The 26000-nt window shown below is 46.8% G+C and overlaps 1 protein-coding gene across 9 annotated transcripts in view; it reads left to right on the forward strand.

The window, feature by feature from the left end:
• Positions 1–684: 684 nt before the first annotated feature.
• Positions 685–26000, forward strand: part of LOC102558934 (NEDD4 binding protein 2 like 2) — an 82177-nt gene continuing 56861 nt past the window's right edge. For 3 of the 9 annotated variants that reach the window (XM_006263567.4, XM_019498247.2, XM_019498249.2), the window contains exons 1-3: positions 690–798; positions 5098–6608; positions 19601–19725. In XM_006263567.4, the coding sequence (XP_006263629.1) occupies positions 5098–6608; positions 19601–19725 (1636 nt within the window). In that variant the 5' untranslated portion in view covers positions 690–798. Of the gene's footprint in view, positions 799–5097; positions 6609–6902; positions 7033–19600; positions 19726–21314; positions 22568–23806; positions 23933–26000 lie in introns of those variants that run through there. The other 6 variants (XM_019498252.2, XM_059717679.1, XM_006263566.4 and 3 more) reach the window with 6 other exon arrangements.

Consider the following 26000-nt stretch of genomic DNA (forward strand, 5'->3'; position numbering starts at 1 on the left):
GGAAGCTCCAAACAGCTGTGCCAGGCTCCAGAGCCCTGGCATCAGCTCTGTACCAGCACGTGCACCCACGTGTGGGAGCAGGAGGTTCCTGAGGCAGCCCTGGTCTCTCCCCTGCTCCCGGTAGGTTCAGCTGCCCAGGAGTCTCCCTTGCCCTTAGCCAACAGTGCCAGGAGCAAGCTACAGAGGAGCACCCCATTTCCATAAACTAGGCATGTAGCCAAAATCCTCCCACTGGAAGCTGGCCACTGGGAAGTTAATGACAAGACTGGTAGGGGGTCTTCTCCACAGTACATTGGACAGGGGTCCGCCCTCTGTTACACGACGCCACTCAAACCCATCTCTGCCTGGGCAACAGACCGTGATCTTCCTTCAGCCTTCTCCCCTCTGCCAGCCTGGCTCTCTGACCAGCCCAAGCCTGCCCCGAATGCGAAAGCTTGTCTAACTCCACACCTAGCCCACTTAAACATCCCAGGTTAAGCAACCCCTCCCTTATGCAGACAGAAGCGCAGAGCCTACGATCTCTCACGTTAATGGGAAACTTTGCACTGCCCCGCCCAACTCCCCCATTATGTGGCGCAGCGCCCCACCTCCACCCCCGGACCAGCTGCCTACTCGCTCACCCCCTCCGCTCCGCCGCAAGGGGTTCTGGGAGTTGTAGTTGGAGGCTGTGCGGACGCCGGAGGTGCGGGGCGGGGAGAGGCGGCGCCATCTTGAGAGCGGGGCGGCGCGGGGCGTCCCCTCCCCGGTGCCGGGAGTGCGCGGGGCCCGGGCGGCGGCGGCTGGTGTTTGTGCCCTGAGGTTGGTTCCTTCCCGCGGCCTCTGATCCCCGAGAGGGATGTGTTGCCCTGCAGGGAGCGGGGCTCCCCCCAGCCCATCTGAGGTGCCGGGGGGGAGGGGGAGCTGCTCCGCCCCCGCCAGCAGGGACCGAGCCGCGGCCCCCGCCTGCTGCGGAGTTGTTGCTGCCCCTGTCAGGCCTCGAGACTGCCTCGGGCCCGTGAGAGGGCTGCGATGCCTCCGGGCAGCGGCCTCCTTCCCTGCGAGAGGGGATGAAATTCCCTTGTCTGGGCTAGGCGCCGGGCGGCCCTTCGGAGAGACCCTGGGGCTGGCAGGGGCGCGGCTAGTGCAGGCCCTGCCTGAGGCGGGAGCAGCCCCGGCCAAACCTTCCCCTAGTTTAGGCCCTTTGTAAAACTGCGGGCGAGCCAGGTACCCCCCACGACAACACCCGAACCTGCCGCAGGTAAAGCCGGGGGACCACAGTAGCTGCCGTCCTGTTTTTATGAAGTTTGCTAATATACCTCAAGAGATCCTGGGCTGGGGCCATGCCCCCTGCAACAGATGGAGGCCAAGCTCCCTGCAATCTGTACCAGTCTGACTGTGGCATCAAATTCCTTCCTGGCCCCAGTGCAGGGATTGGTGTGACCCCGAGTGGAGGAGCAAGAGCCTCTAGATAGGAGCCTCTTCCAGCTTTAAGTCCTAGCAGAAGCATTGGCACAGCCCAGTCAACATCCCCAGCCTTGGCTGCAGCCAACACCCAGTGCCTCTGAGGAAGGCTTAAAAAAAAGAAAAGCCAGCCCTCCTACTCCCATCCCGGGGTAATAGAGACTGATGCCAATGTCAAGATCCCCCTTGTCTTTTTTGAGGGGAAAGATGCTCATGTGCAAGTTCTTCTCATGTAGGTAGGAGGTTTGAGGGTAACTCCCAGCATGTACCATCACCCCCCCTCCCCCCACCACAAGTGGATGGCAAGAAGTTCCTTGAAATAAATCTTCAGATAAGGGACTTTTATTCCTACTCCAAAACAAGGAAGGATGTAATTCATTTTCTTAATTTTCTTTGACTGGCATCCCATTACCAAACTTTCTCTTAAGTAGAAAGGTCAGAGACTTAACAGGTTATAGGAGCCAGTGGAATGAATCCTCCAGCAGGAGCTGAAATGTAGTAATTGTCCATATCTTCCATCTTGTCTGAAGCAAGGTGACAGCTACATCTTGTCTGAATTGCGTGTTTACATTACTTCACACCAGGGAAATTCTCAGACTAATTTTGAAGCTAAGGTTAAGGCAATGGACGTTGCATTGCATTTTTAGATTTCTGATGCAGTGAAATGCCAGGTAATCCTTGATCAGGTAATCCAGGGCTGTCCAGCTTCTAAGTGGCTGGAGGCTTCACACCCCTTGGTCCATGCTAGCAGTACTAGTAGTAATTTATTTACAGCTTTCACTAAAACAGGACACTAAAATGGACAGTAGAATTGTATATAATAGAATAAAATGATATATGGTTATTGGTAAAAGCATACAATAATGTTAGACCAACCCAAATACTTGGAGAATAGTTATTAAGCAAGCTTTTGAGTTCAAAAACCCTCCAACTATTTGGGTTGGTCTAATAAAAGATATCAAATTCACCCAAGGAACCTTGTCTGCCGAGCTCCTTATAGACCAACATGGCTACAACCTACACCCCTACAATAATGTTAGACATTTTACCAATTCAAACAAAATTAAACAATATATATTAATACAAAAAGATCAAATAAAACTATGTGACATAGTAAAAGAATAAAGCAGATATTTTATTTGAGTTTGACCCTGATGCCTTGTGCAACTACTGCAGGTACACCCAGGGAGAATAGAACAGGCTGTAAATTACTAGAAAGGAGTGATTTTTTTTTTTTTCCTCATTAGCCTTGTGCTTAATGTTTTCAGCTAATGGAGGGATCTATTTTCCTCTTATTTATTAAAAAAAATGGGCAAGATCACAAACAGTGATTTAAATCATCTAGCTCTTTTTTTTTTCCATAAGAACATCCCCTGTCTGTATATGGGGTTGGACACTGCCTGCCTGTGAGGACAGCACATCTCATCTGAGTGAATTGGAGTCTAGTGTTGGCTTCTCAATGTTTGTAGTCTTGTACTTCTTGAGATAGGTAGGTTTATGGGCCAAAAGAGCAGGTTAGTAATCTTATAAAAGGAGAAGCTTGAGAAGATCTTACTGCTTGTGTATCTGTCTGCAGGTTGGCATCTTTAATACTTAAATATTTATCTGCTTTTAAATATAAAGGAAAGTATTGGATTGGATCACTGTCTGTCAGTGTCTTTCCCAGGCCATTTGTCTGGAGAAGAGTATGCATGTTATTTAACCGTCCAATTAAGGGCTTATTCAGAGAGACGTCTAAAATGTATTTTTTAGGTTATCTGGTAGGAATATACATTTTGATTTTTTTTTTTTATCCTATAATTTAGAGTTCTTAAGTTAAAGTGTTCACATTAAGCAGCCCTGTTTCAGGTGGCATGAGTCCTGGTGTAGAATGTGATAGAGTTAAAAGCCGCCTTAGCAAGTAATTAAAAGTTTTTTCTATTTTTGAATGAACCATAGGGTCAGCACACCATAGTTGTACTGTGTACAGTGTAATAGACTGTGCCTTAAATCTGTAGGCATTTAGTGCTGCCAGTATTGACCTTCTACTGGTCTTATTGTAAAAGGATAAAAGTCCACCCGAAACTTATTTTGCTTTTATGCTTACTTTTTTCAGTATGTTTATTCCAAGTCTAGTAAAATAGATTCCAAAGTGGTTACATGAAGATACCACCTCTCATTTCTTTTTCTGTAAAAACCAAACTAGGTTCCTTCTTTCATTTCTAAAAACCAGTCCCCTGGATTTAGAAGTGTTAAATTCCAAGCTATTTAAGATGCAATATTGCATGAAAATGTCTGTGGTACTACACACTCCCGTACTGCTGTTCACAGCATCTCCGTGCTCTGCTAAATGCTCTCCCACTGCTGCTCTCCATGCCTCCCTTCTGTTTTGGGCACCTCTTACTGTTGTTCCCCAGGCCCTTGCTACTGCACCATGCACCCAGGAACCTGCACTCACCCTTAGTTCCCCAGCTGCAAGCTTCTGCACGTTATCATGCATTTCAGGCAGCCCAGGCTACAGGTTTCCTTTGCACTAAAAGCTGAGCCATGCTGTACTTCATTTCTTGGGATAGGGGCAAGGGCAGGGCGGGGAAACCATAGGTGTGGGGGAGGGTGGGGAGTAATATGGAGCCCCTGGTAGCTGCTACAATTGTAGCACTGGGGGGAATGCTGGTTGGGTGGGAGCCCAGGGGCTGCAATTTAACTACTCACAGGCTATATGCAGCTCGCAAGCTGACAGACAACCCTATGGGAACTTAATACTCAGGTGACTGGTTGACACTGAAGATTGATAGTAGCATGATTTGGAGATGCTTATGTGCCAAGACACGGTGTCTTATTGCTTCCTTTTGCTCCCTGTGTGTGCCCATCTGTTTTCTTGGTTTCTAAGCTCTTTGGGGCTTCCAGAACCATGGTATTTAATGCTGCCACTGCCCCCCTGCCAGTAAATTTGACACAGCCCCATGTGCCAGCTTATGGGGTTACTCCATGACTGGATCTGGCGCATGGGGTTGCATTGCAGCCGGATCTGGTACATGGGGCTGGGTCAGCATGTTGGATCACACGCATGGTCTGACACCATGCATTGACCCCATTCTGGATCTTGCTTCTTGACCAACCTTGCCCATGGGATCCAGCCTATGGATTAGTCTTAGTCACTTAGATGGATTAGTCTTAGTCGCTATGGAAGTTAGAGCACCACTGAATCTTAGCAGTTCCCACCATGTGCAAGTGTTCCCACTATGACTAAGTGTTAGTTCAATTTTAAGTCTTAACCAAAATCTCCAGTAAATTGAACATGGAACCTTGACTATACAATTGTTAAGACTGATCCCTATAGAAGAAAATTGGACAGATTGTTGTTAAGATTGCGCTGCTGATGTCTACAGTGAATCTCTTCTGTGGATAACTTAAAAACTCCAGTTTTCAGAATTACTGGTTTATTTCTTCAAAATTAAATTCACTGTTAAAAATAGCTTAGCCCAGACAGTTAATTGCTAGTACCAAAAAACTCTGCAGTAATATATTTTTATTACAACTCTAGTGAAAAAAGTAATTTAATTTAAACCTAACCTTAATTTCCTTATTAGGGGAGTTTTCTTAGATATGGTTCTGTTTCTGCATGTTATTGTGTAAAGATTTACATACTGTTAATATTTATGTTTTTCTTTCTTTAAGATGTTTCATGCTGAATGTAAAGTAAGACCCTTGGAGTATCAAGATGAAATGACAGTTGAACCACATTCTAAAAAAATGAAATCAAAGGAAGAGATTTATGCTAAGCTTTGTGATGATGATTTCCAAGGATCTCATGAGAAAACAGGAACTCAGAGAACATCCAATGATTTGATACCTTCATCCATCTCTGATAACCAAGACAAACATGAAGCACAAAAGCAGGAGAATGAAACTACAGTTGATTTGGAGCTATCAAATGAAGTAACCCTTTATTATAAACCCGTGCTTATAGAATCTACTGATTCAGAGAACATACAGAACACAAGTCCTTCATTTGTATCAAAAAATGATGCTGAGATAAAAAATAATTGCACTTCTGAAACTGATTATCTTGATAAATCTAGTGTGAAGAAAGAAAGCAATAAATCATTTGAAGTAAGTGATGGTGAGGTGGCATTTGAGGAATTTAGTACAAGCAAAGCATTTATTGGACCCATATACAAAACTGAGAACAAGCAGGATAAAACCAAGGATTATGCTGAACTTAGCACAGGTGAAGGGGAGCAAAATGCATTACTTGGTAGAAGAACTGAGGAAGAAAGGGTAAAGAAAACAAAGGCCATCTCCTGTGATAAAGAAGAAATAGATGATGAATTATACCGGTTTTATGAAGAAATTCAGCAGATTGAAACTGATAAAGATAATTTAGGAGATAACTTGGAAGTAAAAGAAAGCCAGTCTTCTCAGGAACAATATACAGAACATAATTACAAGCAGACATCTTGTGGTCAAGGTATCCGGTACACTAGCACACAGTCACATTATGGTAACCAGCAGTATTTCAGTAATGAACAAAGTGGCCAGAGAACAGGCAATGAACAGTGTTTTGAAAATGAAACAAATAGCCAGAGAATAGACAATGAGCAACATTTTGTCAATCAAACAAGTGGCTGGAGAACTGAGAATCCTTCTAATGGACAAGAGGATTACCCTGAACCAGAAAAGGTTTCTAACTTCTGGAACTTTTCAGTGCCTCAGTTCAGGCCTGCATGGCAGTCAGCACAATCTTTCATAGTACCTCAGGGTCCTCTTCCTCCTAGATTCAGCCATCATTTAGATTTTCAAACAATTAGGTTGTCACCACACCAACCAAATACTTTTCATCCTCATGATGTTCAACCTTCTCATAAGAAGTTTCCTGATTACCATGGAAATAATAGTCATGTTAACTGGAACCATCCTTTGTCTGCTCAGAATTGCAGATGTGTTGGTAATATTGATATCCATAATATTCAGGTCTCCAGGAATGGATATAGTGACAAGGATATACCTGTGAATGATCGTTTGAGTGAAACCAGAGAAGATTGTTGGAAGGATACTAAAACTTACCAAACCAAAGGAGAACACAGTTTTTCTTTCCAGCAGTTTCCGGAGGAAAAATTATGTGGGTCTCAAAAATTACTCCTAATTTTAAGAGGCCTTCCTGGTTCAGGGAAAACAACAGTATCTCGGTAAGTAAATCTTAAAATTATGTTAAAAAACTAGGGGCCAGGTTAAGCCTCCAGTGTTCAGGGTTCTGAACTGGTGAACATTCACAAATGAGTAATGTCCTTGAAGTCAATGGGACTGCCTAAGTATACATTATTTTTGCAGGATTGAGGCCCTTATTAGGAGGAGGTATATTGGTAAATATTAGAAATATCAGTAACTCTTCTTTTAGCTTTGTTTTCTTTTTCAATAAGAATGTTGATGATCGGGGGCTATTTTATTATTTGTTCTAGACAAATATTTTTTTTTCCTTCCAGCGAGTCACCTATGCTTATTCCTGAAAATCCCAACAGCACTGGTAGGAAGATCAACCACATTCTTCCTTTTCAGATTACTAGAAGACATTTTAAGGAAGCAAAGTTGCCACTATAAACGCCCCTGCAGCGAGTGGGGCTGGGGCAGGTGCTGCACAGCCGGGGCGGCGCGCAGGACAGAGGTGCAGCTCATGGGGTGGGATCAGTTCCTGCTGCTCCTTGCATCCTGGGAGGGTGGGGGCGGAGAGGTGTGTTCCCCCAAATCATGCATGGCATGGGCTGCAGCTGTGAGGTGGAGCTGGAGCCAGCATTGTGCAGGGCTTTATTTGCTGGGGGCTGGGCTCAGAGCGGGCTCCAACACTTCTGGGAGGAGGCTACAGCTACCCCAGATTTTGCCACAGCTCCACTCCCAGCCCCACACCGTTGCCTGGTGCAGCCCTGGCTGAGTGCCCCACCTCCACCCAAGTGCTGGGAAAAGTCAGAGCTGTGCTGGTGGTGACGCAGGGCTGGGAACAGCTGTGGCAAAATCTGGGGTGGCTGCACCCTTCTCCTAGCACCGTTGGAGCCTGCTCCAAGCCCAGCCCCCGGCAAGAAAAGCCCTTTGCAGCACTGGCTCTGGCTCCACACTGCAGCTGCAGCCTGCATCACGCAGATCCAGGGGCACACAGCGCCCCCCGCTGCCCTCCCAGGATGCAAGTAGTGGCGGGAGCTGCCCCCACCCCATGAACCGTGCCTCTGACCCGTGCTCCCCTCCTCCTGCCCCGGCTGGGCAGCACCTACCCCTGCCCCCTCCCTCACCACAGTGGTCGTTGATTTGCCCCACCATGCCCTTTCCCTCCTCCCTCCCATTCTGACTTACCAGATGGCGGCAGCTCTCCATTCTGCCGGCTCTGCTCTGTGTTGCGCTGTGGCTGCGTACAGCACGGCATTTATTGGCCAAATTATCGGCCTCATGGGGCCAATATCTGATATAGACAGGTTTCTCTATATCTGTACTGATCTGCTATTGGACCGATGTATCAGTGCACCTCTACAGACAAGGGTCACTTAAGTATCCAAAATCTTGTTTTCCTGATTTACTTACAATATTCAAGATGTGGGCACGTTATGGCCGTGTATGGGATGATGAGGTTCTCTGCTTTGTTTTCAATTCCCTTTTTACTGATGCCCAGCATTTTGTTGGTGTTTTGCTTGCTGCTGCACATTATGACCTGATGTTTTTAGTGAGGTACCTACAGTGACTCCAAGGTCTCTTTCCTGAGTTGTAACAGCTAGTTCAGAATTCAGCATCCTGTATGTATAATTGAGTTGAGGTTATTTCTTCCCAGGTTCATTACCATGGATCCTGGATTTTTCTGTTGAAACATCCCAAATTCTCTGATTAAAAGGGAGGGGTACCCTAAATTTTCTGATTAGAGAGCCCAAAATCCATGCGTTTCTGTGATTAAAATGAAATGCTACTATATATTTAGGTGTGAGTTGAATACAATATTTATTAATATATTTTAAAGCAGTTTGGAAGGTTACCAGTGCCTTAATTATAATAATAAGATAAATTCTAAACATCTGTACATTTTGGCATTTAATTATTTTTTTTTTATCATGGAAATCAGAGCTCCTCTGCCCATTTTGCTCACCAGGACAGAGGTCCCGCTGCTTTGTGATGCTGAGCAGCCCGGATAAGCTGGTGTCCTGTGCCTGCTGTTGCCCCTTACTTTCCAAGTTGCAGCCCCTTGGTCCTGCCAGTACCTCTCACTCCTGGCCTGTTACCCCCTGGCCCTGCCAGTGCCCGTCACTCCCAGCTTGCTGCCCCCTGCACCTCCAGTGTGTGAGGAAGAGGGATGAATGCGTGGGGAAGTGGGGGGCTGTGACCACAGGTGATGCATGGAGGGGGTGAGGGAGCAAATGCAATGCATCAGGGAAGGGGCAAGTGACCCCCTGATTTCTGCACTCACAGCAGGGCGTGGGGCTGCAGGCAGGCCAGACCAGCTCTGGGCAGGCCCCGGCATGGGAGAGAGCATGGTGCCACCATGACCACCAGGACAAGGCATGGTGGCATGGAGTTGTGCCCCCCACCTCTGCCAGGTGGGCAGGGGGTGCCTCATGTTGGCAGCCATGGCTATGCAGCCCTCCCTCCTGCTCCAGGTCCTGCCCACTGGGCCCCAGAGGTGGCTTCTGCCCAGAGCTGGTCAGGCCTGGCTGCAGCCCCACACTCCACTGTGGGAACAGAAATCTGGGGGGGGGTGTCCCCCCCATGTTGCTTGTGCTCCCCCACAAGCTTGCCATGTCTCCTGTGGGCCCCCCCTTCCCATAGAGTTACCCGGAGGGAGTTGCGGGAGCTGCTCATCACCACCCAGCCTGGCTGCAACATGCACGTGGCGCCCCCCCGTATCCTGTCTGTCTGTCTGTCTGTCTGTCTGTCTCTCTCTCTCTCTCTCTCTCTCTCTCTCTCCCTCCCCCCCCCCCCCCCCCCCCCCCCGCCCCAAGCAGCACTTTGCAGGCTGGAACTCTGACAGCCTGCAAGGGGAAACCCACTGTTTCATGTGTTTTTCTCCTTTAGAGGAGAAAATCTGTGTTTCTCTGCAGCAAATGGAAAAAAACGGATCTCTGGTTATGACTCCAAAAGCATCAGTTTACACAGAGGTGAAGTGTGTAAAGCCACCTTGCGTTGACCCAGCTGGGATTGGGTAGCTGTTTTTCTGGGCTGCAGAGTCAAAAGCAGCCAGATATGATGCTTTCTGCAACCCTCCCTTGCAATGATGTACTGTGGGTCTCTGGCGCCTCCCTCCTATCCGCGGCTGATCACTGTGGGTGAGGGTGGTCCCCCGGCAGGCAGTTGCCAAGCCCAGAAACACCAGCAGCACTTCTGGTTTCGCCAGAACTGCCGCCGGGGGACCAAGTTCCCCCTGGAGAACCCAGCTGGTGCCCTTCCCCCCCACCCATCTCCCCCTGCCCTTAGCCAGTGCCTGGGGGTATGGCTCCCCCCCAGCCCTCCTTGTCGGTATGCCACTGCTCTCTTGCGTGCCATTGGCTATAGACTCAGGCACTGCTTTACCCATGCAAACCCACTGGACCACCTACACTTGGGTGGTCCTTTCGGCTTTTTTGACCTCGTATGTTGGTGAATACAGGTTTCCCTCGACTTAGCAGTAGATGTGTTCCCAGGGAATGGCACATAAATCAAATTAGCATAAAACAAAACCCAGTTTACAATGAAACAGATAGGGATGCATTCCCAGGGCAGTGAGGGAGGGAGGGAGTGAGGCTGGGCTAGGGAAGGGGCAGGGAGAGGGGCACAGTGCAGCCCAGTGGCTGCAAGCAGGCAGCATCTCCCATTCCTGGGGCTGCAGCAGAGGCAGCACCAGGCTCTTCATGACTCTTGGGGTGGGCGGCAGCCCCACTCAATCCACCCCGAGCACCAGGAGTAGCCTGTTGCCGCCGCTGGCCTAAGCCTACAGCAGCTGCTGTCCCCAACCTGCTCTCATCCCACTGCAGCCAGCTGCCTGCCCCTGCTGCAGCCCTGGGAGTGGCAGACGTCGCCTGCTTGCAGCCGCTGGGCTGCACCGTGCCTCAAACTCCCTGGGGCTCTGCTTCCCCTGGGGCACTGTGCCCCAAACTCCTCAGCATGGCGGAGCCCAGTGGCTGCAAGCAGGCAGCGTCTGCCGCTCCCAGGGCTGCAGCAGGGGCTGGCAGCTGCAGACTTGGGGACAGTGGCTGCTGCAGACTCAGGCTGGTGGCTGCACCAGGCTCTTCCTGGCACTCAGGGTGGGGTGAGTGGGGCTGCCAAGTCTGCAGCGGCCAGTGGCTCCAGCCTGCTCTCATCCAGCTGCAGGTGGCTGCCGGCCCATGCTGCAGCCCTGGGAGTGGTGGATACCGCCAGCTTGCAGCCTCTGGGCTGCACCATGCTGAGTGGTTTGGGGCACGGTGCCCCAGGGGAAGTGGAGCCCCAGGGGGTTTGGGGCACTGGGCAGCCCAGCAGCTACAAGCCGCTTGCCTCGGCTGCTCCCAGAGCAGCTGCAGCAGGGGTGGGCAGCCAGCTGAGAGTAGACTGGGGCTGGCAGCCGCTGCAGACTTGGGCCAGCGGCAGCACCAGGCTCTTCAGGAGCAGGTGAGTGGGGGCCAGCCCCACAGCCCTTTCCCCTCCCCTCCCCCCTCCCCTCTGTTCACAAACTCAGACTTACCTGCTTGGGGGAGGGCAGAGCGCACCTATGCCAATTGCATAAGATCGGCCTATGCCAATCGCATATTGTATATGCAAATTTACCTCACATATAATGACTTTCAGATACAAAAGGGTCATCGCACAAGAGTGAATTTGCATAAATCGAGGGAAACCTGTAGTCCCTCTTTGTTTGTTGCATCCGTGTGAAGTCTTGCGGGTAATAGCAAATTTTCTATCAAGTTAATGAAATGCAGTAGATTAAGAATGACTTGCTTAGAATAGTTATAGCTACTTTGAACACAACTCATTCACCAAAATTATAAACTTGTGTGTTTAGTATGTGATGATTTCTAATCCTGAAGCAGTTAGCCAGTTTCACAAGTCAATTTAATGGATCTTTTTAATACAAACTGGATTTATTTTACTTGTTACCACACTGTTTTATTTTAAGAGTTGAACAGGTTGTCATCTTAATCACATTTCTACCTGAAATTCACCCTATCCTTATTAAAAGTGAAACCTGTTACCAGTGCTGAATGTATTGGGCTTATTTTTGCTTTTCTGTATATCAGTTTTCTGTATTGATAGTGTTTGTGTGTATCTTATTTTCTTATAGAGGGTCTATTACCATATTATTTGAGTATTTTATATTCTTTGCAAGGTAAGAAAATGTATTCCCATTTGAACTGAGGCAAAGACAGACTAATGTCCAGATCCACAAATGGATTTAGGCACCTAAATTATATAGGTTGCCAGAGATATTCTAGAAAGACTGTAGTTAAGCAGAGAATTAGACCCTGGTTTCCCAAGTCCCAGACTAGCACTCTCACTGTTGTCTTCTGGCAATGGATAGATTTTAATGCTGGGATGGATCATTGGATCATACAATATGACATATATGAAATGGACTACAGTATGAGTTTTCATGCTATTGGTAGGGAAGAACTGCACTTTTTGGGGGAATCAAGCTTGCAGGGTTTTGTTACTAAGTTCTTCTGACCTATTGTGTGGTCTTGCTCTTAACTTCTTGCATCTAATACTTGCCTATTTTGCAGTGATATTCTGCAGTGTAATATTTGCTAAGAACCGTGACATTTTCTTGAAGGAGTTACTAAGCATTAAGGCTGTATTCCTCTTGTACTTACTCTGTGAAAGTATGTGATCAAATAATTAGTTATATGAAGAACAGCCAAAATATAGTGGCATGGATATATTTGAAATCTAAGACAGCAATGCAAAACCAGAAGAAAATAATTTTTCAGTGATGTGGAGCATCAGTTTTTGAACACATGTAGGGAGCAGTACACATTCAGTTGTGTGTACAAAATTTCAAAAATTATTTAAAAGATATGAAAGACAAATCAGTTTGGCTCCATGTAGGGTTCAGTTTGACCCTCTGTGTAGGTTCAGTGTTTGACTATAACTAAATGTTACCTTTAAATCTGTGTTATTGTTTACTACATAATGACTTCTTTTTAAATAGCTGTGTCAGTATTATAGTAAAGATGCTGCACCATATTGTGATAAACTTGCATGAAATATTCCAATCAGCATTCAGCCTGGTGTGCAAAGTACCTGCTTTAGTTTTGGAGAATTTAGAGAATTTAACATATGGCAAACTTAGCTTTCTGATTGGGTGAGGGTAGGTATTATCATGCTGACTGCCTATTAAGTCTAAAATAACTTCTGTATTATTGATGTCCACACTGATTACAAAAGTAAATGGGAAGCATTAATAGTGAAAAGCAGTATCAACTTATTCTTCAGTTTTGATCATCTGTGTAGCAAGTACTCCAAGTGAGGAAATGCTATTAATAGGATTCTTCATTTGCCACAGTTCTTTTTAAGTGCACGCAGTTGTTATCTTATACTGCCCAAGTATAAGGTGCTGGGTGTTTCAAAGAGCTGAGAAAGATATGGAACCTGTCCAATAGAGTTGAAAATGTATATTTGGAGATGAGCTAGGGAGAAAAATGCAGGGTACAGCCATGTGCTAAGTCAGGGATCAGCAGGGTTTTGCGTTGAGGGGCTGTTTTAATAGAGCTTAGCTCTGAACATGGGCCACTTCCAATTTGGCCTGCTTTTGCTTCAGTCACCAGTCCCCCTGCGATGGTGTAGTTACTGTCACTTTTCCTGCCACCTGAGCGAAGCTCCCTGCTGCCCCCTGTGCTGAGTTGTTTACTCAATTCTGTCGCATGCAAGTACTTGCAGTTCTTTATGTAAAAATGTTGATTAGCTTATTGACCATAGGAACAGACCTGTGGAAGGGCACTTGGTTCCTGAAAACTTGTCCAGTAGCTTCTCCAACTATACAGTTGATCTTGAAAGAGATCACAAAAAATCTTTGCCTCTTATGCTTCCTGGACCATTACAACTACAACAACACTCCATTCTTACTATTTATTGGAAAACTTTTTTTCCTTCTCCATCTGCATTAGAAGCAGTGAAGGAAACCTCTCCTTATTTTTTTTTATCTTTAAAAGAAGAGCAGGCTGTCAAAATAATATTCCCTTATGCATACTTAGCACCTATAACCTATTTAGCTTTTGTGTCACAGTTTATTAGTACAAGACAAGTATTACTTTTGTTTTTGAACTCCTAAAAGTGTTCATTTTTGATGGACAAGATACTACTAAGGGCAACTAAACAAATCAGCATGAAAATGGCAAGTATATTTGAATGCTGAAATTGTTGGAGTTTAAATTCCATGAAATTCTAGAAGAGAATATTCTCAGACTTTCAGAATTTTTTGTGGTTTCTATTCCACAGCTATGAAACAGTAGTATGTTAGCATAGCTAATATCTGAGGCTTCAGTTCATTACTGAAATTCTCATTATGTCTTGTCTTGATATGTAACTGATCTGTATTTTCTGGTGGGGTGGTGGGTTGCTGAGTGCACATTACTTTAGTGCCGCAGAAGTCTGTATTGGGTACCAGAAGCTTTCTGGGTGCAGCCCAGGGTGCTGGTCTTGATCTATATAGGCTTAAATTGGTGGTGTCAAACTGTTCTGGCCCTGTAGGTCAGATGAGTGGCAAGGGTCTAGTCTGTAAACCAGACTGTACCGACAGACAGTCCCACATTCTGGATCTAGAGTGGGCACCACATATGGTACAGTCCTATTCCAGCCACTGTGGGGTTGTGCTGCCCAGCCTCAGAACTGCCAGCACTGTGAGGACATGCTGCACATCCATGGAGCTACTGCTGCTGCCACTGCAGGGCTATGCTGCATCAACCTAGAGAAGCAAGTGACCACTTTACTGCTCTGGAATGCAAGCTGGAACCAGTGCCCTGTACAAGTACACGGGGCCATCCAGTGCACCCATAGGTGGCACCAGGGGCTAGATGATATAGTGCTGTGGGTTGTATGTTTGACACCCCTGCCTTAAATTGTTGGGTCTTATGTACTCAAGGAACCATCTCTTCACTTATGTTCCATCATGATCCCTAAGGTTAGCTGAGAGCCACCTTCTACAAGTACCATCTGTGCTCCAAATTTTCTTGAGAAAAATACATAGGGAAGGATCATTCTGAGTAGTTACTCCTCAGGTCCAGACCTCAGTGCCCCTTGAGGACCACCAGAACCTGAGCTTTACCATCTTTTGGTAGTGGTGTACGGTACCTTTCTATTTGGCCAGGCTTTTATCAGGTGGGGTTAAACTTCGAGGCTTTTCTGGGGAATTGTTTTAGTATTTATTTTATATAATTGTTTTTATTGCATTTTTATCGTATTCTGTCTGAGACTTTTTGGGGGGAAGGCAGCATAGAAATCAGATAAATACTTTGTCCACTTTTTAGGAGTTCCATCATTGTGACTTGGCTTGGCACTGAAGAGGTGTTTTGCTTTGATGACTCTGAAGGTTTTGTAAGCTAGGTCTTACGCACATATGTTTTACTGTATACTGGGTTTGGCATGCTCATGACAAAGTTAAAGGGTAGAATATGGCCCTTGTGTAGAAACTAAACTTTTCAATAGTGAAATAATCATTGCAAATGTCTGTGGAAATGTGTGGTTATTGTATACAATCTAACACATGATTGTGCTCTCAGTTATTTGTGATTTTGCTAGTTCTCTTTCTTTCCTGCTGTCTAAACAGTAGGGTATCCCAGAAAGCTTTGTCCCATATGCTGCTAATGCTGTTTTGTTTCTATAGCATTTAGCTACACTGTCTACTTTTGAGGAACTAAGTCAGGGGTGGGCAAATAAATTTCTAATATAAATTAGAAAATTAATATTAATCTGCCCTGGGCTGCCTGTCATGAAGCTCTCGAGGGCTTGCTGAAACTCACTAAGTGGCTCTCTGACCAAAATAACTGCCTGCCCCTGCACTAAGCAGTAGCTAACTAGACTTCACCGTAATTCAGTAATACAAACCTAAGCAGCTTGATAAGCATGGACACACACTGGTGATGCCTGACTTCAGCGGATATACAAAAACAATAATGCTACTTTAAACTGATATACAACAATAATGGAAGCAAATAAAACAGGCATACAAATTAGGGGTGTACCAATAAAGATTTTCTTGGCCAGTACTGATAGCTGATTGTTGGCTGATATCAGCCATATCGGCCAATACCAATCCGATAGTCAATTTATAGGAATGCAGCTGGGCAGCGAGGAGAGCAGCACCCTGCTAGTAAGTCTATGAGGGGAAAGGGCGTGGCGGGGGAAGATTGAGGCCTCCACAGTGAGGGAAGGAGTGGGGTAGGGGCAGGCACTGCCTAGCCAGGGCGATGAATGTGACCCTGGAACCAGGAGTCAGACAGAGCTGCAGGCAGCTAGTCAGGGGGGGTGCAGGGAGGTGGGGTGGCTCCCTGCCTCTCTGTGCATCCCTGGGGGAGGCATGGGAGGCAAGTGCCCCCCCCAGATTTGTGCATGGAATGGAAGCGAGATGCCTGCTGTGGGCTCGGGACCTGGGGCTGGCAGGAGCTTGGTGGGCTATAGCTGCCCAAAAATTCCCTGTAGCCACCCCCTGCCCTGCACAGCTGAGCCCACCCTGAGTCCAGTCTGGCTGAGCCCAGCCCCTGGCCCTGACCCCATAGCAGGCAGCCTCTGCCCCACACACATCGTCCCCTCCCTCCTTCAGAGGTATGTGCAGTGGCGGGGAGCCACCCCACCCGCTTATGCTGCCCATGACTCTGTCCCACTCCCAGCCCCAGGGTCGCATTCACTGCCCTGGCTGGGCAGCTCCTGCCCCACTCCCTTCCTCACCATGACGGCCCCCATCTGCTCCTCCCATGTCCCTTCCCTCAACACCCTTTCTTCCCCGCAGACTTACCGGTAAGATGCTGCTCTCCATGCTGCCCAGCTGCATTCCTGGCCACGTTTGTACAGCTGCACACATGCACGCAGCATTTATGTCGCGTCAGTGACATTGTAAGATACACTGGCCAAAAGAAGCCAATAGCTCATGGGTTGTCAACTGGGGGTACATGTACCCCTGGGGGTACTTGGAGCAGGCCTAGGAGGTTTGTACGGGGGGGGGGGCGGGAATGGAGCACCTCCACCTCCCAGGAGCAGGGCTAAGGCAGGGCGAGTGCAGTGGCGCCCATCTGCAGGGCAGGGGAGCTCGCACGCAGCGGCCTCATATCAGCCCAGTGAGCTTCTCCGCCCTGCAGAGGGGCACTGCTGCCCTCACCCCAGTCCAGTGAGCTTCCCTGCCCTGGCCCTGCTCCTGGGAGGTGGCAGTGCTCTGTCCCCACCCCCCATGTGCCATTATTGCCTCCCTGCTCTTTGTCCAGCTGCGTGCTCCCCTTTCCCCCCCCCCCCACTGTAAAAAGAGCTATCCAGGCAGATGTTTATTGGGGCTGCACAATGTTATTTTTGGCGTTTTGGAGCCTTTATTTTGTACATAAATGTAATTCTGATGGAACTGGTATGGTATGGATTTTATTAATTATAATAAAATAATTTATTAATTTCCAGCCCTGTATAAGGCTCTTTGGTTAAAAATAACAGGGGATAAAATAAGTCTTAATGAAAATTAGTAAAAACATAATGGATAAATCCATGTTACAAGTTGATATCAAATTAAGGGGGTGGCAGAAAGTGAAGTGTGATAGATTAGAGCAGGGGTGGGCAAAATGTGGCCCGTGGGCCAGATCCGGCCCGCGAGGCCATTCTATCCAGCCCTCGGGGCCCCTAAAACAACGTAGAAAATTAATATTTCTCTGCCCTTGGTTCCTGTAAAAAATGACAGGAACCAAGGGCAGTAGGACCCAGGGGAAGCCCAGCGGGCTCCAACAACAGTGGGGCCTACCCAGCCCCGCCCCCAGCCAGAAGCCCCTATCGGGGCTTCTGGCCTGGGAGCCACGTGGCTGTTCCATGCTGGAACCGCAGGTAAGCGTGGGGGAGAAGGGCGGGAGGGACCCTGGGCAGGGAAGGAGTGTGGGGGTGGGGGGAAGCGGCCCCTTCCCTGCCCCATGGCTGGCGCCCCGTGCTTCAGCTGCTCGCAGGCTGCCTGCACCTGCTCCGGACAGCCCCGTGGGCTGCAAGCAGCTGCAGCAGGGAGCACCAGCCTTGGGGCAGGGGAGGGGCTGCTTTTCGCCCTGCGCTCAGCTTTTACCTGGGCTCCTTCCCTGCGCGGAGAAAAGTGGCCCCTTGCCCACCCCATGGCCGGCGCTCCCTGCTGCAGGCGCTCACAGCCCATGTGGGGCTGTCCGGAGCAGGCACAGGCAGCCCCAGCCCGGCTGCAAGTGGCATGGGGTGGGCAAGGGGCTGCTCTTCCCTCCCCCCTCCCCCCCCTGCTCAGCACCACCTTGTAGCCCAGCCCCACTGCCAGGCTGGCAGTGGGGGCGGGTTACAACCTGGTGCTAAGCGCAGGGAAGAGCGGCCCCTTGCTCACCGTGTGGCCAGTGCCTCATGCAGCAGCTGCTTGTAGCCCACGTGGGCCTGCCTGTGCCTGCTCCAGACAGCCCCGCGTGGGCTGTGAGCGGCTGCAGCAGGGAGCACTGGCCATGGGGTGGGCGAGGGGTTGCTTTTCCCTGTGCTCAGCACCAGCTTCTTCCCTGCTGGCAAGCAGGGCGTCGGGGCTGTGTGCTGCCCCCCTCCTGTACCGTGGGGCTGGGGGGCCAGTGGGAGCACGGGGCCCATACCAGTGCCCCAGGGCCAGCGTCGGGGGGACCCAGAGCAGGGCAGCAGGTGTATAAAGTCCCAGTCGGCTGGGACCCTATGGAGCCAGGCCAGCTTCCCCCTCTCCCTGCGGATGCAGCCCAGCCCGGCTCCGCAGGCCCCTGCTAGCCTGCACTCTGCTCTGGGCCCCACCGGTGCTGGCCCTGGGACATTGGTCCCAAGACATTGGGACATTGTTCCCAAGATGGTGACCAGGGGGTGGGGCACCTGTCAAGGGGGGGGGGCTACCCATGCAGCTCTCCGCAACCTGCCAAAACTGGGTAAGCGGCCCTTCGCCCGAAATAATTGTCCGCCCCTGGATTAGAGGGCTAGATTTGCAAGAGAACAGGTGAAAAGGCATGTGTATGTCAAAGAATAAACATCAATGTATATTTTTCTTTTTTACAAACGTTTTAACTGATAACGTTTTCTTCACAGACATTTGAATAAAGTGTCTTACCCTTGCTGGTTTTGTTCTTTTTGTTGCTTGTTTATAAATAATAGTGTATTGAATATTTATGAGACACAGTCTCTTGCTATGAAACTATTAAGGCATGTTTTTACATGAGGGATTGATAGTATGGTAATGACCTTAATCCTACTTCCATGAAGGAATGACTACTTTTTCTTAACAGGGAAAAGATAACATATGCTAATATTAAAACAGGGTTTTCCATTAAAGGTTTAGGAAAAGCTGGTGAGTGGGAGTCAACAGATTTCTTTTTTTGCTCAGAGAGAAGTTTAAAATTTGAAAAAATCATATGTAAGACTTGTTTAAAATAAGATGAGAAACTAAGGTATGAGTTAAGGATAGTTTTTAGCAAGAGTGAATGTTACATTCCAGTCCTGAACTTGCTCAGTAAGATGGTCCTGCAAGATTGTGTAGGTGCTTGTGACTCTTGTCCTTGGTCTAGTAATAAAGAAACTGCTGGGCATTAACTTTGTGCTAGATCAGTACAGACAAAGGTGAAGGAAAGCAAGCCCATGCCTGAGGTGTTGCCAAAGACTCAAAAGAAACAAGTCTGTTCCCAACTACACCAGAAGTTCCCTTTGTGACTGTGTTTCTTCTACACCCCAATTACAAAATGGGGGTAATATTTCCCAGATTTTTTGTGAGTATAAATATGTTAAAAGAATGTGAGGTCAGAACCTACCATGATGTGGACTTTAAGGAGATGGGTGAAAACATGTTTTCTGTTGTATGCGGGGAAAGCAAAACATGTAAGGAAGTGGTGGAGAGAAAAGAATAGTGCTTAATTTTGTGTTAAAAATTGGCATGTAAAAGAAATTTAGGTATGATCTGAAGGTATTAAGAAACTCGAAATAAATTGCCATGAGAATTTTCCAGTATCATTTTATTGTTGCTTCCTAAAGAATAAGATTTGGATAATTTGTAATGGTTTTGTTCTTTTCCTTTGTTTGTCAGTGTTCTACTTGGTCAAAGTCGTGATGGCGTTGTATTCAGCACTGATGACTATTTTAATCAGCAAGATGGATATACCTATAATGCTGGTCAGCTTGGTGATGCTCATGACTGGAACCAGAAGAGAGGTGTGAATGTATAAGAGAAATTATTTTAGATTACTCTTAGAGGTAGAAAATGCAAGTTACTGTATCACTGTTGTATACAAGTCTTAATCAGTTAATAGAAAATGGAGGAAGATACTTTATCTTTTTCTTAAACCACAAATATATGGGTTTGTGAAGTGTTCAGATTTGGGAAGACTGCAGGCAAAAATTCCCTTTCTTTGTGCTTGGGCCCATAGATTTGCTTCATAGATGTGTACTCCCTCCTGCTTGAAGCTTCTGGGGAAAATCAGCCATAGCTGCTTACTAGCAGCATGTTGCATGTCTCACCTTCTGAAGTTTCCTCCATTTTTTTTTCTGACCCTGCAATAGCTGGTGTCTGAGGTTACCTTCTCTGCTGCTGGTCTTTTCTGAGGAAACTCCAAATGTTAATTAATAATTTTAATTAGCCTTAATACATTTTCCGGTTTCCAGCGAAGTGCCAGAGTTGCATTTGATTATTGGGTTCCAGTCTCAGGTTACCTACAAGCCCTTTCAAACAGGCTCACAGGCAGCCTAAGGGCAGAGACTTCCCACTGCTGCATTTGTCTCTGACTTCCATTAGCTGTTGTCATGGTGGCAGCAGCTAACCAGGCAAGCCTATTGGTGAGTCTGTCCTCACTGACTAGCTCTCTTGGAGACTTGGTGGATCTTAGAGCTGTTCCTGATTATCACCCACTGGCTGGAGAGCTTGCCTTTGCAAACTTTAAAGGTGTTTCAGGTAGCCTGAGACTGGAGACTGGTCCCACTTGCAAGCTTCTGCTTCTGCTGCTTCCCTGTCTACATTGCTGCTGGGAGGCAACCAGGGTAAGACTGCCTGGAAGTCAGTTTCTGCCTGGCTGCCTACTAGCTTCCCACTGGGTGGGCTGAAGCAGGGGAGGGGAAGCAGGGTACTGGGGGGGTTTCTCAGATTTGACCACATGTTAAATTTATCTTGGAAAGATAAACCGCAACTTTATTGTGGATCTGCCATTTCTGTGGAAAACAGGTCTTTTTTTAGCATAATAACAAACAGCATAAACATGTGGCCGGTTACTTTTTGTTGTGTTAAAACAGCTACTATGGAGGGACAAATGTAATGTCTGTTTAAGCCCTGAGAAAGACAGAAAGAGGTAAGTCTGGGAAAAGGCATGGGGGAGAGGGGGCAGATTGAGGCCCCCACAGCAGGGAGGGAATGGTGTGAGTGGGGCCCCGGGTTGGGTCATGACACGCTCTGAGCCCAGGCGGCTTGTCCGGGGGGGGGGGGGGGGGGGGGGGATCCTGCTGCTGCGCGCACCTCTGGAGAGGCCTGGGTGGAACATTCCCCCCAGATCTGTGCATGGGGCGGAGGTGGTCTGCCTGCTGTGAACTGGGGTCTGTGCCGCGCTGCTCCTGCCCCAGGAGCAGCTTAACCGCGCGTGCCTGCTGCCGCCGGCTCCTGGAGCCGGCTCTCGGGAAAAGAGCAGCAGGGCACAGAGCCCAGCCCTCAGTAGACAGCCTGCCTCTGCTCCACACAGATCCTAAGGTGCGCGTAGTGGCAGGAAGCCCCCTGTGTCCCTGGGTGAGCTGCCCAGGCTCAGAACGTCCCATAACCCACCCTGGGGCCCCACCTGCCCGTGCCCCACTCCCTCCAAACCTGTGGGGGTCTCGATCTACCCCCCCCCTCCCCCCAGTGCCACTTTCCCAACTAACCTGCTGTAGCAGTCCTGTCTGCATGCAGGCTCTGTGTCTGTCTGTGCGTGGCGCGCCCCCTTCCCCACCTGCTGCAGCCGCCTGGAGCCTGCACCCAGGCTGCCCTGTGGCCCTTTGTGCTGCCTTGCGTTTGAGGGGACTAAGACCCATTACCCCTGGATTTCTGCTGCCGCTGGCTGTGTGGCTGCCTGCTGCACATGCATGGGTAAAGTTTGTTTTTTTTTTTCGCAGACTATTCACTGAACTACCAGAACCCATTTGCCGAGATCGGTGGTAGTTTGGTGGATAATCCATGAAAAATGATGCTTTACCTGTGCACGTGCTGTGGCTTTTCAGCAAGAAACCCATGGTTTTCTCAGGACACTAAACACAATGTTTCAGTTGAAAAATTCCCACCCATGTTTACTTTAGAAGCAAACAGCCAATAATTACATTTCTGTGTAGATGATGGTAGGGAGTGGTGGGATACATTTGCTAAAGTGCTTTTGTCTATAACCTTGAATAATTCTCACCCTAAGATTAGTCAAGAATAATTTATAAAATGTTTATGAAGTTAAATATTGTCTACTGTCAATATAAGAAGACTTGAATTACTTTGGAGGCTAATTCTGCAGGTCTGCTGCTTGATTTTTATCTGTTGAAATTTCAGACTCCTACAATTTTCATCAGCCTGAAAATTAAATGCAGTGGTTCCATCTGATACTGCAGTCAATTAAAAATACTGGATATGACATGATGTGTGTTAAGAATGCTCAGGTTGCAAAATCAAGTGCTCAAACTTAAGATTGTCTGTTCAACTTGAATTCTGTCCCTTTGTGTATATATATTATGATAGTCTTTAATTACATGGTTCCAGGATAAAACTTTAGGCCTCTTTTGAGTTCCTCTCAAATTTGCTCTTCAGGCTTTGCTACTTTTATCCCTCTCTACATATTTGAGAGTGAGAGAACCACATTGTCTTACCATATTGTCTAGTATATTGAATGTGCTAGTGTTTTTTGCCTTTGAGTCGAGCTGCTGCTTAGTTTAACCCTGTTCTGTTCCCAGAAGTTGTGGCAGCCAACAGGTGGTGGCGGAGTAGCTGCAGACTGAAGTCAGAAACCTTATACTATTCCAGAGCAGAAGAGTAGTGGGTGTCAGTGCTGTCCTTTTCCAGGTAGGGAGGGAGGGACATAGTGCATATTTGGCTGCACTTACTTTCCTAGTTGATGCCAATTTGGTATCTGCTGTAAGAGGGTTAAAGATGTAGCTTTCTCTCTCTTCTTTTTTTGGCTGAGCAGTGATGGTCAGGATTCAGGCATGCAGTCAGGATTCAGTCATAATTCTGGAAAAATCTTTCCTTCCCTTCATTGTGCCTTCCCAAAACAAGGTGTATATCTTTTTGAGGATTTGTGATATGGGAGAAAATAGAGTAGTATCCAACAGTTTAAAACAATCAGGGATGCATGGGATATACCTATTCTGTAATCTTTCTCTGTAAACTTCCGTAAATTCCCTCAATCTAGTTACACCCCTTTCTGAGTTGGGAGAAGCTGACTATGGGCTTCTTTTCCTTTTTTTTGTGTGTCTTTATGGATGTGCATATGAGTGAGCAAACATGAGTGAGTGTTTCCCACTGCAGCCCCCCCCCAGCAGCTGCTGAGGGTTCACTCAGCTCTTCTTTGATTTAAATCCTCGCAGTCTGTCAGGCGAATACCAGGTAAATGTATGTATGTGGTAACTTCTTGACTCTCCCCAGTAAAGAACTGTTTTTCCATGTTCCTTCTGCTTCATTCAGTGTGCAGGTTGGGCAATGATCACTGAATGTGTAGGTATTACTTTTTTTTTTTAATCCATACTCATTCAGTGTGGGTTGTCATTTCTTAGTTACTCCATGCTATTTTAATACTGTGGTGAAGTAGGGCATGAATAGCTTCCGCATGGGTGTTTTCTGTGGCACCTGTCACCTAAGACTCTGAATACTTCACGTGTGAAGCAATCTTATCATGCCCATAAAAGCAGGTGGGACTTTAATTCCCTTTTTACAGCCAGGGTTCAGAGATACTGATATATTGAGGGTTTTATGTATCAAACACATTCTCAAATGTTGCGTGCCCAATTTTTGACACACGTTTTTTTTCCCCCAGAGTATTAAACTTTCATGTAACTTTGTATGTTGAAAGTATGTTTTAAACTGATTTTAGATTTATAGGTGAGGGTTAGCACTTGACAAATGTGACACCAAGTATTTTAAGTTAGGGAATCAGGAAATAAAGTAGGTACAATAAGTGGCCATCTGTGAAAAATGACTTGCCTACCATCACATAGGTACATAGCAGATGCAGGGATAGACTCCAGTTATGAAGGATGTTCTTCAAGTGCCTTAATCATAAGACAATCCTTTTTTTCCCTGCAGTCACCTGCCTTATTTGTTACATACCTTCCAACTTCTGCATTAAGTGAGAGATGCATTGATCATACTGACAATTTCACTGCACCTTGATTCACCTCCAGGACAGGTCCAGTCTGTGCACTGAATGAGGTAGGGCTTATATGGAAAAAAAAATTACATTAACATGCAATTAAAGACTGTATCATAATGTACAAGGGGGCTAAGTTAAGGCTGCATGTGTAACTTTGATTCTCATATTTTCTGAGTATGAGCATTTACCTTGCAACCTTTGCATCTTCTTTTCCCCCCTGTAACTTTCTAGGTTTAAAAAAGTGAGCTGAATCCTTGCCTGTATCCCCCTAAAATTTTATGTGGAACTCTTGATCTTCGCATGCATCATCAACAGAATTGTGACTTTAGGGAAAGGTTTTTGTCACCTGCGCTATCTGAATACCACATTTACTCACATACCACATATACCTTTCCCCCAAAAAATTAGCTGTCCAAAACTGGGGTGCATGTTGTAAGCTGATTTTTCTTTACTGAAAGAGAAGCGTGAAGATTAATTGCTGTAATTGCTGCCATTTCTCTCTGACTCAGGAAGTGATGCAATCCAGTGGTTTAACCCTCTCACAGCTGCTAAGGAGTTAGCAGTAGCTATTGCCTGAGCAGTGTAGCTTGTGCTTGAAGAAGCAGTTGAACTGGCGCTGGGCAAGTGAGCTGCTGAATGCAATCTCTGGTGTCTTGATGAGGCTTTTGGTTTGGAAACAATGTACTCTTTACAGGAACTTGTATAAAGAACTATTTACACTAAAGAAATAACAGTCTTGCTGAACTTGCAGGAGTTTGGGGCCTAGCCTTGCTGCTGTCATGCCATACTAGGACCTTCCTGATGCATTTACACCTACTGACTCCTGGGATACAATACTTGGACCATTGGGTCATTGTTTTTTCCCATGTGTACCCCTTTCGAGTTGCACGAGTAGGCTGTTATCTTCTATTTAGGTCTAGAAATTGACAGACTTACTTTACCCTTGGGTTTTCAGCTATTATGCCAGTCAGAAATTTTAAAACTTGGGAATATTAGGTTCAGTTCCAGATTCTAGACTTGCATGTGCTAAAGGGGTTATAAACCTTTCTTTCCTGTCTCCGTCACTGCTGCCCATTATCCCCCTATATCCCCATCCCTCCATCTCATGCCTCCAAAAACATCCCTTGGCTCCACTCCCCTTGACTTCACTCCCTTCTGCTTGTATTCAGCACTGTTTCTGTGCTGGTGCTTTTACCTTTGAGTCAAGCTGCTGTTTCCTTGCCCATGCTGTCTAAATGCCTGCTTTGGAATACAGCGTCCAGTTCTGGCATCAGACTTCTTATAAGTGATCTTCACAATTTGGAAGGGACTTGGGAAGGAGCTGCAAGAAGGATTTGACACGTGAAAACTGCTTTTACAGTGAGAAATTAAAAACCTTCATTTATTTAACAGGAAAGAAGTTCAGAGGGGGTGCATGATCACAATTTATAAGATCTGTATGGGGAAGAAAATCTTTTGTAATAGTGGCCTTTTCAAAATTGGAAACAAAGCGTAACACAACAGACTGGCTAAAAGCAGAAGCCAGACCAATTCAGATTTGAAAACAAAGCGCAAGTGCTTTTTATAGTGAGGATGATTAACCAGTGGAAAAAAATATGTAGGAATACTCTGGACTCTGTATAACAAGAAAATCTTTAAATCAGTATTAAACATCTTTCTAAAAAGTGCTGTAGCTCAACCGAAGTTTATGGAATCAGTATAGGAGCTGTCAGATGAAATTCCTTGTCCTTTGTTATTCATGTTATGCAGTCCTTTCATTCATTTTAAGGCAAGAAAAGTTGCATCCGGTAACAACAGAGTAAACTTCCATATTTCAAGCTCTATCTCCAAAGCTTAGAGGTTTTTAATGCTTGTCAGTGAAACAGTATTTTTAAGAATTTAACACATGGGTAAAGCAACATTTCACTTTTCCTTAATCTTTGCTCTGAACTGTTTTGCAGTAGCATGTTTAAAAAAAAAATCCCCCTGAGGTGGATACATAGCATAAAAAATAGCAACCTGAAATATTCAGGCTTTTGGCAAAATTTTCAAAAACCAACAGAAAGGTCCTAGACTCTAGACTGAAAAATGTAAGGCAGTTTTAAGTAAAGATATCACTGCCAGTGTCACCCTAAAATTAAATGTGCC

The sequence above is a fragment of the Alligator mississippiensis genome, chromosome 1, assembly GCF_030867095.1.
Source record: "Alligator mississippiensis isolate rAllMis1 chromosome 1, rAllMis1, whole genome shotgun sequence".
NCBI lineage: Eukaryota > Metazoa > Chordata > Crocodylia > Alligatoridae > Alligator > Alligator mississippiensis.